Source organism: Xenopus laevis, chromosome 6L (genome assembly GCF_017654675.1).
Source record: "Xenopus laevis strain J_2021 chromosome 6L, Xenopus_laevis_v10.1, whole genome shotgun sequence".
NCBI lineage: Eukaryota > Metazoa > Chordata > Amphibia > Anura > Pipidae > Xenopus > Xenopus laevis.
Window position 1 is genome coordinate 1,630,730 of NC_054381.1, and position 15,428 is coordinate 1,646,157.

The window sequence follows — 15,428 nt, forward strand, 5'->3', positions numbered from 1 at the left end:
GAACGAAAATCCTTCGATTTTAGCGATCGGATGGTCGAACGATTTTTGACGCGAACGCCTATTGGCGAACGTCGCGCGACGTTCGCGAACATTCGGCGGACGCGAACAGTCGAAGTTCGCGCGAACTAGTTCGCCGGCGAACAGTTCGCTACATCCCTATCTGGAAATAAATTTTCCTATTTCATGATGAAAACCCACACTTTACTCCATGAAAGGAAACCTTCTGTGTATCAGTTACAATCTGAGTTCAGTAATGAGGGATATCGCAAGTACAATTTAGGGCAGAAACATGTAGGGACACCAAACAAAGTGGCATTATTAGTGGGGGCTACAGGCTCAGGGAAAACAACACTGATCAATGGAATGTGCAACTACATCTTGGGAGTGGACTGGAAAGACGACTTTAGATTCAAACTTGTAGATGAAGTTACTAACCAGTCTGAAGCTCACAGTCAAACATCTGAAGTCACAGCCTATGTCATTAACCATAATGAAGAATACAGAATTCCTTATTCCCTCACCCTGATAGACACCCCAGGATTTGGTGACACTCGGGGGATAGACCAGGATAAAAAGATCACAGCAGCTATTGACAGATTTTTTTCAAGTGACAATGGCATTGACCAGATTGATGCCGTGTGCTTTGTAGTTCAGTCCTCTTTGGCTCGTCTCACTCACACTCAGAAATACATCTTTAATGCTGTTTTTTCTATTTTTGGAAAGGATATTAAGGACAACATAATGATTCTGATTAACTTCTCAGATGGGGAAAGACCCCCAGTTCTAGATGCAATTACAACAGCTGAGATTCCCTGCCCTCTGGGCCAGAACAGGGACCCAGTTCACTTTAAGTTCAATAACTCAGCCCTGTTTGCTGATAACCAGACAACCAATAGCCGTTTCAATCAAATGTTCTGGACCATGGGGGCAGAAAGCATGAAGACATTTTTCCAATCCATGAATGAAAAGGAAGCCAAAAGTCTTAGACTGACCAAGGAGGTTCTAAAGGAACGAAAACAGTTGGAGATTTACCTTCAGGCATTACAGCCACAAATTAAAGCCGGCCTGCTGAAATTAGAAGAACTAAGGAAAACAGAAATGGCTTTGCAGCAGAACAAGGATCTTATGGAGGCAAATAAGAATTTTGAATATGAAGTAGATATAAATATTTCTGTAAAGGAGGAAGTACATGGTCACTATATTACCAACTGTGCAAAATGCCATTTTACTTGCCATGATAACTGTGCTTACGCTAATGATGAGGACAAAATTCGCTGTTCATCAATGTCAAATGGAAATTGCACTGCATGCCCAGGCAAATGCATCTGGAGTGTTCATCACAATCAAAAATACAAGTTCAGTTATACAACAAAAAAAGAGAAAAGGACCTACGAAGAGCTGAAAACAAAGTATCAAACGGCTTCTGGGGAGAAAATGAATGCAGAAAAAATATTCCAAATACTTGAGGATGATTACGGTAATGTACAAGCTGCTGTGCTGGAACTTATTGACAAATCATCTGAGAGCCTGAAGCGTCTGGAAGTAATTGCCCTCAGACCCAATCCACTGACCACCACTGAATACATTGATCTGATGATACAGAGTGAGGAACAAGAAGCCAAACCTGGGTTTCAGGAGAGGATCCAATCCCTGAGGTCAGTGAGAGAACATGCAGAGATGATCAGGAAGATCATCAGAGGGGAGACACTACTCCCAGAACAGATGAAAAATCGACAGCAGTCAAGAACTAGGATGAAAAAAGGCCAATCCAAGCTTCAGGCTTTTAAGGACAGGTCACAAAATTTGAAAGAAACGATTTCCTCTTTCTTTTTTTCCTAAAATCTATCAAACTATCAAATGTGGAAGTCATTTATATTCCCATTCACATCAGAGGGGGAGTGGCTGTACATATCCTATATACTGAGTCTCTAAAGAATAGAATTTCCTTACCCACTGTATACTGAACTTTCACTTAACAAACTAGTAAACCCCATGGTAGAGACTTAGAACTGCAGACCTGGACATTTATCTGTCACTCCCAGCTGAAGGTGCCCAGGATTCTTCTCTTGGGCAAACACAAGCCTTAAATGGACTCTAACCCCTGCTGCACGGCTCAACCAAACTTTACTCAGTTGTTTCTGGACTACAAATCCCAGAATACGTTAACATATCAAGGATGAAGCATACTGGGAGCTGTAGTCCAGCAACATCAGGGTTGTATTCTTAAAGCAATATTGTACAGTAAAACTCTCCTCCAGCTCTTCAGGGCCCAGGGCAGCATTTAAATGCAAAATAATCCTCCAATGAGAATCACAGCTGATGTGAGTAACTCTGGCTCCATGTTGTTTGTTCTGCAACTGGAGTTGGAAACATTAAGCCCAGTTTCACTGAACAAGTCTGTCCTTTATCCCCATGTCTCAGTCCAGTGTCATATAATGAAACAAATATATAATTATCTGTGTATGTGAGATAAGAGCAAGATGTCTGACATGTGCTGGGAATCAGCATTCTCATTGGTCACTTCTTTTGCATTATAATGAAGAGATTGATCAGTACAATTCTCATTGGTGAATTGATTTCCATGTATAATTGTGTTTTTCTCAACTCCTATAGAGAACTAGGGGGCGCAGTGAAACACCTTTATGGTTTGGTTTAGTGTCCCTTTAAATACATAATGACACCTGCCTATGGAACTCCTCTCTGAAACCAAGAAAAGCTCTTGCATGCATGGGGTCAGACCCTGATACTTTCCATTGTGGAGGAGAAGTTTTGTAGACCCCCAGATTCTTGGCCCCCCCTTAGTAGAGTGAACAGTTCCCAGTGCCCATGAGGCCCTTCTAGAAAGTGGATGAAGGTTTTGTGTAAAAATTGCTGAGTCGGTTCTTATCAGTATCATCAGTATTGTTTTTGTATTCCGTGCCTAGGAGTATTGTCCCTGAGCTTTATTTTCCCATATGAGTTAATTGGACACTGAAATCACTCCCGTACCTGTTTTCTCATGAAGTTTCGTACCAGAGGGAATATAATGTCTGGTCAATACTTTCTTCTGTCTTCTGTCTCTCTACAGGATCCACAAAGCTCGTGTATGTTTGTTATATAAAAAATAAACTTGGATCAACCCTTTCACCTCAGGTGATCTCTGGTCTTTGGATTTTTCACCATGTTGCTAATCAAAGGCATGCTGGGAATTGTAGTTTTAGCAGCAGCTACTGCAGCCGCATGGGATTATGGGTACTGATACAAAAGACACATAGATAAATAACCAAATGTCAGTAAGTAGAGGAGAAAGCGGAAGGTCTAGAATAGCGTTAGTTAAGGGTTTGAAATTGGACAGGTACTTTTTTTTTTTCTTTTTCATTGATATATATCATTAAATGATTGAGTTTACATAAAAAAATATCCTGTATAACAGCCAATAGGCAACTCTCATCTAGATAATGGTTTATACAGCAACAGCCTGACCTGGGCCTCACTCATCTCTTCTATTCCTTGTGTTTCTATTTGGCTCCTCATGGTCCTACTCATTGCAATTAGTTCAGTGCTGAGAGGGGGAGAGAACTCTTTCTGCAAATGGAAGAAGCCAATTAAACAGAATCTTCGTCTGTATTGAGAAGATAGCAATATAGCCTCAGTTTTTAACCTTAAGCTTCCCATAGAAGAAAAGATTTCTCTTGCCGAACGACGATCAATCCATCAAATTATTGTTCAGTTAGTGGGATTGAACGATCGTACATCTTATGATCTTTCGGCCGACATCTGAAAATTGATCGGCCAGGTTTAAAAGTCTTTATCGGTCTGAGTGCAATGTATCTATGTTTGCAGGACCAAGCAGGAGCTACTCTTCAGTTTTGCTGCCAATATCACCTGAAATGGTCTTTTTAGTTGATGAACACATCAACACATTTAAAGTGGACCCGTCACCCAGACATAAAAATCTGTATAATAAAAGTCCTTCTTAAATTGAATATGAAATCCAATTTTATTTTTTTTATTAAAGCATTCATAGCTGTTGTAAACTCGTTTAAAAATATCAGCTGTCAATCAAATATTGTCTGCCCCTCCTCTATGCCTTAGGCAATTACTTTCACTTTCCATTCAGCACTTCCTACATGTCACTGCTCTCCCCACATTCTCCCAATCTCTTCACCATTTAATTGTGTAACCAGGACATGGGGATGGACATCAGGTCCCCCATTCTGGTGCACAAACAAGATTCTGAGATGATACAAGACTTGCCTTAATAACAGTGTCCCACAAAATGGCTCCTTCCTGGTTGCTATAATTATGAATTCCCAGACTGATGGAAACAAGATTCAAATAATTTATACAGTGTAATTAAAGTTAATTTTGCTTGACTAACATGATAAAATAGGATTTGGATAATTTTGTTTGGGTGACCGGTCCCCTTTAAACGATCATTTCGAGATAATCGTGGTCTCATGATAACGATTGGAACTTAAAAAAATCTTTACATCTATGGGCAGCTTGAGACTGGTTCAGACCCTTGGAGAGGACTGGAGAATAAGAGCTGAGCATCCCATAGAGGAAGGGAGAAGGTCCTCTTCCAGGACACTATTGAATACCTCTGTCAGACAAGGGTTTATGTTTATAACATTTGCCCATTAAAGAAAAACTATACCCCAAGGAGCTGTAGGTCTGGAGCATTGTGTACCCTGTAGTAGGGAAAGCCGTGCAGTGACTCCATTAGTAATGTGCAAAATTCAAATAGCTCTCACTACATGGATTTGTTTAACCAGTAACCTTCTGTGTGGCACTTAATCAAATGCTTTAGCAAAGTCTAAGTGAATCACATCCACTGCCATCCCATAGTGTCTCTAAAATATTGCCCTTTCCTACACAGCCTGCTGTGGTGACAATTCTAAATTACCTGAACTCTGAGAATTAAATCAGTAAAAGTTTATTACACTTATGAGTGGACAATCCATCAATTAAGAAGAAGTGCCCTGAACATTAGCATACATTAGCTTTTTATGCCATTACAGATAGGAAAACTGAACACGTCACCAGTATTACATCAATAATAAGCATCAATATTTCATTGACCATTGAAGGACAATTAATTGTGTGTGATGTGGTTTTCTTGTTCTCTATAAAGTGGTGGGTATGAAGGCGTTGCATGAGTTCAGGGTAGAGGTTAGAAAGGTGTATCTATAGGTCACAGAATAAATGTAACATAATAAATTTCTTTTAGCAAAAAGCAACTTGAGCAAAAAACGGAGCACCGTAGAAGCCAAAGTTCAAAGTTCAAAAGTTTACAATTTATTACATATCCATTAAAAATCACAGCAGCATGTCTCCCATAAGGGCTGCCCACTTAACACGTTTCGTGGCTCCCAGACACTTCATCAGAAGCAGGGAGTTGCAGGGAGCCATGAAACACGTTAAGTCGGCAGCCCTTATGGATATGTGATAAATTGTAAACTTTGGAACTTTGAACTTTGGCTTCTACGGTCAGGGTCGGACTGGGGGGCCCGGGGCCCACCGGGACTAATGTCCAGGGCCCCCTCTGACCCCCCCTGCCTCCTACTATGACGTGCTGAGCATGCTTGTAGGCGCCGCTCCTCACTGAAAGGTGCCGTGCGCATGCGCAATTGGCGCTGCACGGCACATAGAAAAACATTTTTTTCTTTCAAGTATGATCGGGACGGGGGACTGGCCCGGCAGGGGCCCATTAGGGGTCGGGGCCCACCAGGTTTTTTCCCGGGATCCCGCCGGGCCAGTCTGACACTGTCTACGGTGCTCCATTTTTTGCAGAAGGTTCTATATGGATTCACCGCGTAGGATAGCGGTTTGACGTGTAGCACACTGAAGCCTGGTCGTGGTCCGGTAAGTGTCCCCACTGTTATATTTGTTGCTGGACTTTTAGCAAAAAGCAAGAATTTATAAGAAATTTCTTCTACACCTGTTTACTTTGATCATTGTGTAGTTGATTAAATGGCCAGTTAGGTTCTGTTTTTCCCAGTCAGATGCATATAAATTCAGGCCCAGTATAGGGAATGGCTCTAGTTCTAACATTTCCTAAGTGCTAATATGGCACAAGTGCTAATATGGCAGTTAAATAATGTAGTTGGACAAGGCACTGACAATGCTCAAGGGAAGGTGTTCTCTACAATCAAAACTGAACAAGCTCAGATAACAAGAAAATAACTTGACTTGTTTCATTACTTGTGGAGCTGCCCTGAAATCCATAAAGTCTGGCTCGCCCTGGAAACATTAACCTCCATATCAAACTAAATCCAGTTTGGCCATTACTACACCTGAATTACCCCGATTCATCTTGGAAGCCACACTCAAAATCTTTATTCAATAATCTTAACAACGTTATTACATTGTTGACAGCAGCTACAAAGAAATTGTTGTTGTTAAACTGGTTATCTGTATCTACACCAACAATAAAGGATATCTTGTCCCTCTTAAATCACTTCTGCTGACAAGAAGCGATAAGGATTAAGACTGCTGACCCTCACCTTAAACAAGATTTCATTAATAATTGGTCGTTATATTGGGACTTTTTTGACTCTACTAACCAACTCCATTCACTTGGACTGCTACATTTATAATTGTAGTTTGTAACTCATTTCAAAAATGTTTATTTACATTTGTGATGTGTTTGTAGTCACTTATATGTTCCAGCATATCCTTAATTTTATCTTTCTTATTCTACTTTCAAGATTAGCTGAGCATTATTAGGTTAATATGTTTTGTTTTACTTTTGTTTTCTTACTTAGTTCTAATAACAGCTTAGGTGTATTCTCCATCATCAAATTCTTCTAGGACACCTAACTCTCTAAGCTGTATAAGTTTGTGTTATAGTCCTTCAATGGACAAATGTTATATCTTGCTTGTTTTTGTAAAACCCAATAAAACTTTTAAAAAGAAGAAAATAACTTTGTTTGTGTCTAATAGTTTGTAACTTCATTTCTTCAAAATGTTCTATCTTATATTTCTGCTCTTTGCACTGCTACTAATCCTTTTCTTCATACAAATATAACTCTAATTTGGTTACTGTCTCTTTAAATTGCAATTAACCCTTGGCAATCCCGGGACCCTGAGTCCCTTTTGGATATGAAAAGTACTGGGAACTGGAATTTACAGTGTCTCCACCTAGGGAACAGTGAGGAACACACCTCAGGGGATTTCCACTAGGACAAATAAAACACAAAGTTTGCAATTGAAACAGATATTAACTTTATGTAAAACTGTATTAAGTAACTGTAAATACAAAATATCACTTTACTCTAGGGAAACTGTGTGGACTATCAACCCCTGAATGCCACAGTCCCATAGTGGCCAACGTATCCACAGGCAGGAGATAGAAACTGGCTCTCCCTCATGCTCAAATACTTTCTCAAGCAAAACGCAGCCTTTCCATTTCCTTCAACCTGGAAACTCCGTTCAAGCAGAACTATCACACTCCACAGATCTGGATCTCTCCAGCTGCTGCAGTAGGGGTCCCTTAATAAGTTCTCTCTGTAACCCTGTACATTTGGCTCCAAAGTCTGGCACTTCCCCTGTCCCAATGATGCACTGGGGCGCCCAGCAAATCAGATGGCTCTCCAGCCTGTAACTGAGCTGGGTCGCAGGGGAAGGATTTGTCTGATCCACTACATTAACCATCTACAAATGCCACTCTCACCTAACTTATATCTCCTTTCTATTACTGGCAGCTGGACACATTTCCCCCAACCCTGGCCCCTACCCATCCCCCATCCCAGTTATATCTGCCCTCCCTTTCAATGTAAATTCACAGAACTCTTAGGGCAAGGCCAGACGTGGCGTTTTTGCAGCGTTTTTACTTTGCGTTTTTAAAAAAGAACAGCCAGGTGTAAATACGCAACTGAGATAGTTTCTCCCAACCTTTCTGCTTTCTAAAGATTGCTTAAATCACATTTATTTAGAGAAGCCTACCCTCATTCATAGTAACATAGTAGGTTGAAAAAAGACACGTCCATCAAGTTAAACTTTTTAACTCTGTTTTAACTTGCCTAATTGATAGTTGATCCAGAGAAAGGCAAAAAACCCTTTCAGTTTAGCCACTCCCAAACCTAGTGTTTCAACCCCATCTCCTTTTAGATTGTAAGCTCTTTTGGGAAGTGTCTTCCTTACCTTTGTATCCGTTACTGATCATTATTTATGTAATTATGTATGTTCTTTGTATAAACATTTATTTTAAAGTGCTGCTGTATATGTTAGCAAGCTGAAAATACATATTAATAATAATAATTCCAGAGTCGAGGTTCCTGCTCACCTTCTCATGAAAGGCAATTAAATTAGTCTGGCAAGATCTTTTACACATAAAACCATGCTGGCACACACTCATAGTATTATTATTTGCAACAAAGTCAAGTATCTTATCCCTTAATACCCCTTCCTAAAGCTTTCCTACTACTGATGTCAGACTAACCGGCCTATAGTTTTGAGGCTGAGAACGGGATCCCTTTTTGAATAGTAGCACCACATTAGCAATTCACCACTTTATTGGCACCATGTCAGACCTCAATGTATCCTGAAAAAATAAGTAAAGAGGTTTGGCAATCACAGGGCTAAACTTGTCAGGTCCCAGAGCTTTTTGATATCTTTACATGTTCTAGTCTATTTTGAATTTACTCTTGCGTGAACCCTGCATCAGTAGTTGTATTATGGTCATGTATAGATTTGCTGCTAATTTCCGCATGTCGCTGGCAGTGAAAATTCTTGCAAATCTGCATCAAAAATTCACCAGGCATCATTTTATCCTTCTCCTCTCTTTCCACAATGGGATTTGAGCCATTCCACTGTCTGTATAAGGACATATACATAGATATATGGTTCATTCATTTAATGTAGGGTACAAAGCACCCAGATATTATCTGTTTAGATGTATTATTAGTTATGCCTGTTTTTTAAGTTATTAGTAATATATAAACTATAGATGGTACTTTGTGCTTTAACAGCAGCATAGTTACTACTGTAAGTGTAGTAGTAGATACCATTACCAGTCAACCAGTGATAAAATCACAGACATGTTTTTAAAAAATTGGCAAATGGGAGCCTGTTTTTCTAATGAAAAAGCACTTGTAGCCTAATAGATAGGAGGCTCATGAATAATGTAGGGCATTTGTGTAGCAGTGTACTGAGTGAAACATGCATGTGAATTGCTCTTCCCATTGACTCCAATGCAATTCAGTGGATTTTAACACTAGTTGGCATATTTTGAAACAAAGCCCAACACAGTCAACTACACTTGAAACTAAGGAAAACATTATTATTGGTAGCCCTAAAGCATTAACAAGGTGGCACCAAAATATACAATAATAGGGGGTTGTGGGAACACTCAAAAGGCTAAGTTAAAGTATAATTTTTATTTAAGTACAAAAAATACCCATAGACCAATGCCTATGTATGTCGTTTAGAAACATTTTCAGCAGTTTTACAAATTTGTAGGCGAAGTGAAATGGGACAGATTCGGTCATCACTACTATCAAGACATTAGAAGACCCCTTAATTCCCCACTTTATTGAAAGGGAAGCCCACATGTTGGCCCGGATTTGTGGGGCCACAAAAGGCCCGGGCCCAGGGCAGCATAAATTAAGGGGCGGCATGCCAGCCAGCCACACAATTGATTTGTTTAATTCCGGAGCACTAGCCACTAGGCACTAGTGCTCACGTTTGAAGAAAGGGTGTGAGCGATCCTTTGGGAGGGAGGGTGTGATGGAGGACGCCGGCCTCTAGGCACCCTCATTGCAAATCTGGCCCTGCCCACCTGTGCTTGGTCTATTTGGGTTTCCCTCTTGCTGGAGGAAGTGGTGTGTGTGTGTGTTTGTATGTGTGTGTTTGTATGTGTGTGTGTGCTAAAGGGCCTGGGACTGGGTTAGGTTTCAGTATAGGAGAAGTAAGTGCCAGGAAAGATGTGAAATAGTCACTCAAAGAGAGAGCGACACGATGAGGCTGGTTAGTAGAGCAGTCAGAGGCTCCAACAAGGAGTTCAGTTAAGATGGCCATAGACGCAAAGATCCGATCGTAGGAATCCTCAATTCGTAAGATTTTCGGACCGTGTGTGGAGAGTCCCGACATTTTTCATCCGATCGTTTGGTCGATCGGACAGGTTAGAAATTTTTTGTCGGCTGTCGATAATATCTCTGCGTGTATTGCCGATCGTACGATTTTCAGTGGGAGACTGTCACCAGCTTTGGTTGGACATAGATATCATACGATTGCTGTCAGGGGCAGAACATTGCTGATCTGATCTTTAACTACTTTATTTGTCTTGAATGGTAAGACTTTGATCTGAATGGTTAGTGGCAGGTCGGGGGATGGGAAAGTTTGAGCTTTTGTTGATTCGTACGATCGGATCTTTGCGTCTGTGGCCAGCTTAAGGTTTAGTACCCTGCAGTGTAAATGCCGCCTGTATAGGGACTCAGGTGGACCAAATTACTGAATGATTCTGCAAAACAAAGTGGTTATAACCGTTCCTCCACCAGTACAGTGAAAGTTCTACTGAGAGAGGAGTCACATGTAACACCTGCTCTACCGGGAGTTCCAGGGAGTTGTCACTGCCCTAAAGCCAGTCTAGGTGACACTGTTACAAGGTATTGACCAGCATTTTGTTTCCTTAAGCCGTTACATAATACATTAGGGGTCCCCATGAGAGCAGACTCAGGAAACTGGATTCACAGTGAGAAGTAGTTGAGGGGCTACAGACCAGAGTGGAGCTGTTGCCAAAACACAATTTATTATTGGTCACATTTATATACAGTACAAAAGGCAGTGCAATGTGGGTCACTCGGCGGCACATGAGAGGGGTGAATATTTACAGTCGGGTGCAGGATGAGCTCAGAGATTGGGGGGGTTCACTCAGCGCTTGGAGAAATCCCCACCTAGAAGAGAATGAAGGAATTATCATTATTAGGGAGCAGGGAAGGAGCAGTATAGGTATATAGTGATAGTTACAGATAATTTGAGATGTGCCCATACGTGGGAGTGTGGGAACTGATTGCATATACAATAAATATAAGTGCTCAGTGGTGACATTTGAAGAATGGTGGCCACTTACCTTGGCAGCTGCTGCACTCACAGCTGTGGATCACAGGCAGTACCACTGGTTCTGTCTCACCATCTTCACACTGAAGGTTCAGGATTCTCACTGGGCTCACTGGGTCCAACCTGTAACTGCAGCAGTCACAAACGGTCTGTAGATAGGGCTCCTGTGGGGAGGGAAACAGCGCCACCATCAGGCACAGTAATGTAACAGCAAGTCATGTGCAACTCAGTGTAGAACTGCTGGAAACACAGACCAACACCAGGGTATAAAGGGGTCATTTTCCACCTATTAAAATATTATATAAAGCATGTGCTTTGGAGACAGAACTATAATACATAATTTCTTATCATTATAATGTTCCCTGTAGTAATGGAACTGTATTGCACTTTCCCTCTCTCCCTATGTGGAATCTTCTGGAATCAGGGAATTCTAAGATAAAGCAGCAGCATGGCTAGTATAGGTCCTGCAGTACAAATGAATGTTGGATGGAACAGGAGATGGGCAGTGTTAGTGGGTGACCCACCTCAGGAAGGACATTGGTCCAGGACAGACATTGGCCACTACAGAAGCTGACTTCCACTTGGTCCAGGTGGCAGGGGCCCTTGGTGATGTTTCTTATCTCCTTGTGAAGTTGACAAATGGCTGTTGGCTCATCTGGTTATAGAAAACACAAGCCAAACATTATCTCATATTATTACTTAAGCCTCATTCCTAATATGACTGCCAGTATATAAACACAGGCCATGCCCACACCTTCTCCGACCATGCCCACATCTACAATTAGCCCCACCCATATTACAGAATGTCCCTCCCCTTGTGTGGTCTAGAATTCAGAGCTGTGCTGGGATAATTGAGACAGATGAATGTTAGTAGAAACTAAGCAGGATAACACAGACAATAATGGGCCCCACCAAACTGCAGAAGAGTGGAGACATCCTAACAAATTTGGTCATGGGTGCTATAAAAGGTGAGTCCCACCCTGCATAGAAACACATACATGCAAATACAGAGGTGACTGTGACCCTTACCTTGTATCTCTCTTCTACACACAGGGCAACATTCTCCTGGCTCCTGCACTTTCACCTCCCCCTGTATAAGAGATGTTTATATTTATAGTGGGCAAATATACAGAACTGTCACACAATGACCTCTATAGAGAGGAATGGATTATGTGTTCATGGCTGTGTATCTGAAAGTGGTTCTACACACCACCATAATGGTCTAAAGGTCTTGTAGCAGTGATCTAGTCCCTTCATGATCCCTTACTGGTACTCGAAAACTCCCTAATACAACTCTCACAGCTCTACACATATTATGTTCTATTTGTCTAGAATCCCTCACCCATGCTCTATAACCTCCCCTAGAATCCTTCACCCATGCTCTATTACCTCCTCTAGCATCCCTCACACATGCTCTATAACCTCCTCTAGAATCCCTCACCAGTGCCCTTTAACCCCCTCTAGAATCCCTCACCCATGCTCTATAACCACCTCTAGAATCCTTCACCCATGCTCTATAACCTCCTCTAGAATCCCTCACCCATGCTCTATAAACTCCTCTAGAATCCCTCACCCATGCTCTACAGCCTTTTCTAGAATCCCTCACCCATGCTCTATAACCTCCTCTAGATGCTCTATAACCTCCTCTAGAATCCCTCACCATGCTCTATAGTCTCTTCTAGAATCCTTCACCCATGCTCTATAGTCTCTTCTAGAATCCTTCACCCATGCTCTATAACCTCCTCTAGAATCCCTCACCCATGCTCTATAACCTCCTCTAGAATCCCTCACCCATGCTCTATAACCTCCTCTAGAATCCCTCACCCATGCTCTACAGTCTCTTCTAGAATCCCCCACCCATGCTCTATAACCTCTTCTAGAATCCCTCACCCATGCTCTATAACCTCCTTTAGAATCCCTCACCCATGCTCTACAGCCTGTTCTAGAATCCCTCACCCATGCTCTACAGCCTTTTCTAGAATCCCTCACCCATGCTCTATAACCTCCTCTAGAATCCCTCACCCATGTTCTAGAATCCCTCACCCATGCTCTATAACCTCCTCTAGAATCCCTCACCCATGCTCTATAACCTCCCCTAGAATCCCTCACCATGCTCTATAGTCTCTTCTAGAATCCCTCACCCATGCTCTATAACCTCCTCTAGATACCCTCACCCATGCTCTATAACCTCCTCTAGATACCCTCACCCATGCTCTACAGTTTCTTCTAGAATCCCTCATAGTCACAGGTTCCTATAAACTCTAAAGCTGAGCAAACGTGAAGACATAAACTGGTCATAGACACAAAGATACCATTGTATGAAATTAAAGTTCCTGAGATTTTCGGGTCATGTGTGGATCATCCTGACCAGTGCCCTTTAACCTCCTCTAGAATCCCTCACCCATGCTCTATAACCACCTCTAGAATCCTTCACCTATGCTCTATAACCTCCTCTAGAATCCCTCACCCATGCTCTATAAACTCCTCTAGAATCCCTCACCCATGCTCTACAGCCTTTTCTAGAATTCCTCACCCATGCTCTATAACCTCCTCTAGATGCTCTATAACCTCCTCTAGAATCCCTCACCATACTCTATAGTCTCTTCTAGAATCCTTCACCCATGCTCTATAACCTCCTCTAGAATCCCTCACCCATGCTCTATAACCTCCTCTAGAATCCCTCACCCATGCTCTATAACCTCATCTAGAATCCCTCACCCATGCTCTATAACCACCTCTAGAATCCTTCACCCATGCTCTATAACCTCCTCTAGAATCCTTCACCCATGCTCTATAACCTCCTCTAGAATCCCTCACCCATGCTCTAAAGCCTTTTCTAGAATCCCTCACCCATGCTCTATAACCTCCTCTAGATGCTCTATAACCTCCTCTAGAATCCCTCACCATACTCTATAGTCTCTTCTAGAATCCTTCACCCATGCTCTATAACCTCCTCTAGAATCCCTCACCCATGCTCTATAAGCTCCTCTAGAATCCCCCACCCATGCTCTATAACCTCTTCTAGAATCCCTCACCCATGCTCTATAACCTCCTCTAGAATCCCTCACCCATGCTCTACAGCCTTTTCTAGAATCCTTTACCCATGCTCTATAACCTCCTCTAGAATCCCTCACCCATGTTCTAGAATCCCTCACCCATGCTCTATAACCTCCTCTAGAATCCCTCACCCATGCTCTATAACCTCCTCTAGAATCCCTCACCATGCTCTATAGTCTCTTCTAGAATCCCTCACCCATGCTCTATAACCTCCTCTAGAATGCCTCACCCATGCTCTATAACCTCCTCTAGATACCCTCACCCATGCTCTACAGTTTCTTCTAGAATCCCTCATAGTCACAGGTTCCTATAAACTCTAAAGCTGAGCAAACGTGAAGACATAAACTGGTCAGACACAAAGATACCATTGTATAAAATTAAAGTTCCTGAGATTTTCGGATCATATGTGGATCGTCCTGACATTTTTCTTACCTGTTGGCTACTGATAATATCTCTGCATGTTTTGCCTATCTGACCATATCAGTGGAAGACTGTCAGTACTATTTGTCGGGAGGTAACTTTCCTACTATTGCTGTCTGTCAATTAATGGCCCGAGCATCATGTGATTTGTTCTTTGTACTACGTTATTTAATCTGAATGGTGGGGGGATTGCAATGAACAAGCGTTAATCGGACATAAGGATATATTTTCATGTCTATGGCCAGATTTACTCTACACCATCAGATAGTCTCATCTGCTTGAGGCAAACCAACTGAAATCTGACTGATTGATGAAACAGTGGATTTGTTTGATACACAGATATCTGACCCCACCATTCCTTGGACATGTCTCCTAAAGACCATATGAAACCTTATATCTAATGCCAATGTGCGTGTGTTAATCACCAGCTCTACTTGCGTCAAAGCAGTAGATTTCTGATTGGAGGATACTGGTGTATCTTACAGACGGTGTGAGGGGTAATAAGGACCAGGGGAGACTAGTTACCTCCAGGCAATGTAAAGGGGGGCATCCAGCTGTGCATTCTCTCAGCCCATTTACACAGCGACATGTCTCACACCCATCTTGCCATTCAGTACCCGGCTGCAAGAAACAGACAGTAAGAGTGAGGGTACAGTTAGAGCAAAGTCATAAACCCCTTCTCCACTCAACATGACAATCTCTATGATCCTGGAGTTCTAGCAACTATAGGTTCTATATTCTAGTAGGCATAATGCAGTAATTCAGTTTTTGGGGGCAATTTACCAGTGGATGAAAATATTGATATAGGCCCCCTATTCTGTCTAGATCAGGACTGTCCACCTGAAGATCTGCCTGCTAGATTTAGATTTTATGTAGTTCATGGATTTTTATGGCCTCATTCTACTCTAGTG

The 15,428-nt window shown here is 41.9% G+C and overlaps 2 protein-coding genes across 5 annotated transcripts in view; one reads left to right on the forward strand and one right to left on the reverse strand.

Moving 5' to 3' along the window:
- The first annotated feature begins 89 nt into the window (after positions 1-89).
- Positions 90-2,511, forward strand: XB22169600.L (XB22169601 uncharacterized protein L homeolog). The gene has a single exon (XM_018241246.2). The coding sequence runs from the start codon at positions 184-186 to the stop codon at positions 1,837-1,839; it is 1,656 nt and encodes a 551-aa protein (XP_018096735.2). The 5' UTR covers positions 90-183; the 3' UTR covers positions 1,840-2,511.
- Positions 2,512-10,713: 8,202 nt separating this feature from the next.
- The window catches only part of sspo.L (SCO-spondin L homeolog), a 77,963-nt gene continuing 73,248 nt past the window's right edge, over positions 10,714-15,428 (reverse strand). For all 4 annotated transcript variants that reach the window (XM_018241269.2, XM_018241268.2, XM_041565693.1 and 1 more), the window contains 5 exons: positions 15,043-15,138; positions 12,070-12,130; positions 11,565-11,695; positions 11,054-11,204; positions 10,714-10,877 (listed from right to left, as the gene is read on the reverse strand). In XM_018241269.2, coding sequence (XP_018096758.1) covers positions 10,855-10,877; positions 11,054-11,204; positions 11,565-11,695; positions 12,070-12,130; positions 15,043-15,138 — 462 coding nt within the window. In that variant the 3' untranslated portion in view covers positions 10,714-10,854. The remainder of the gene's footprint in view (positions 10,878-11,053; positions 11,205-11,564; positions 11,696-12,069; positions 12,131-15,042; positions 15,139-15,428) is intronic.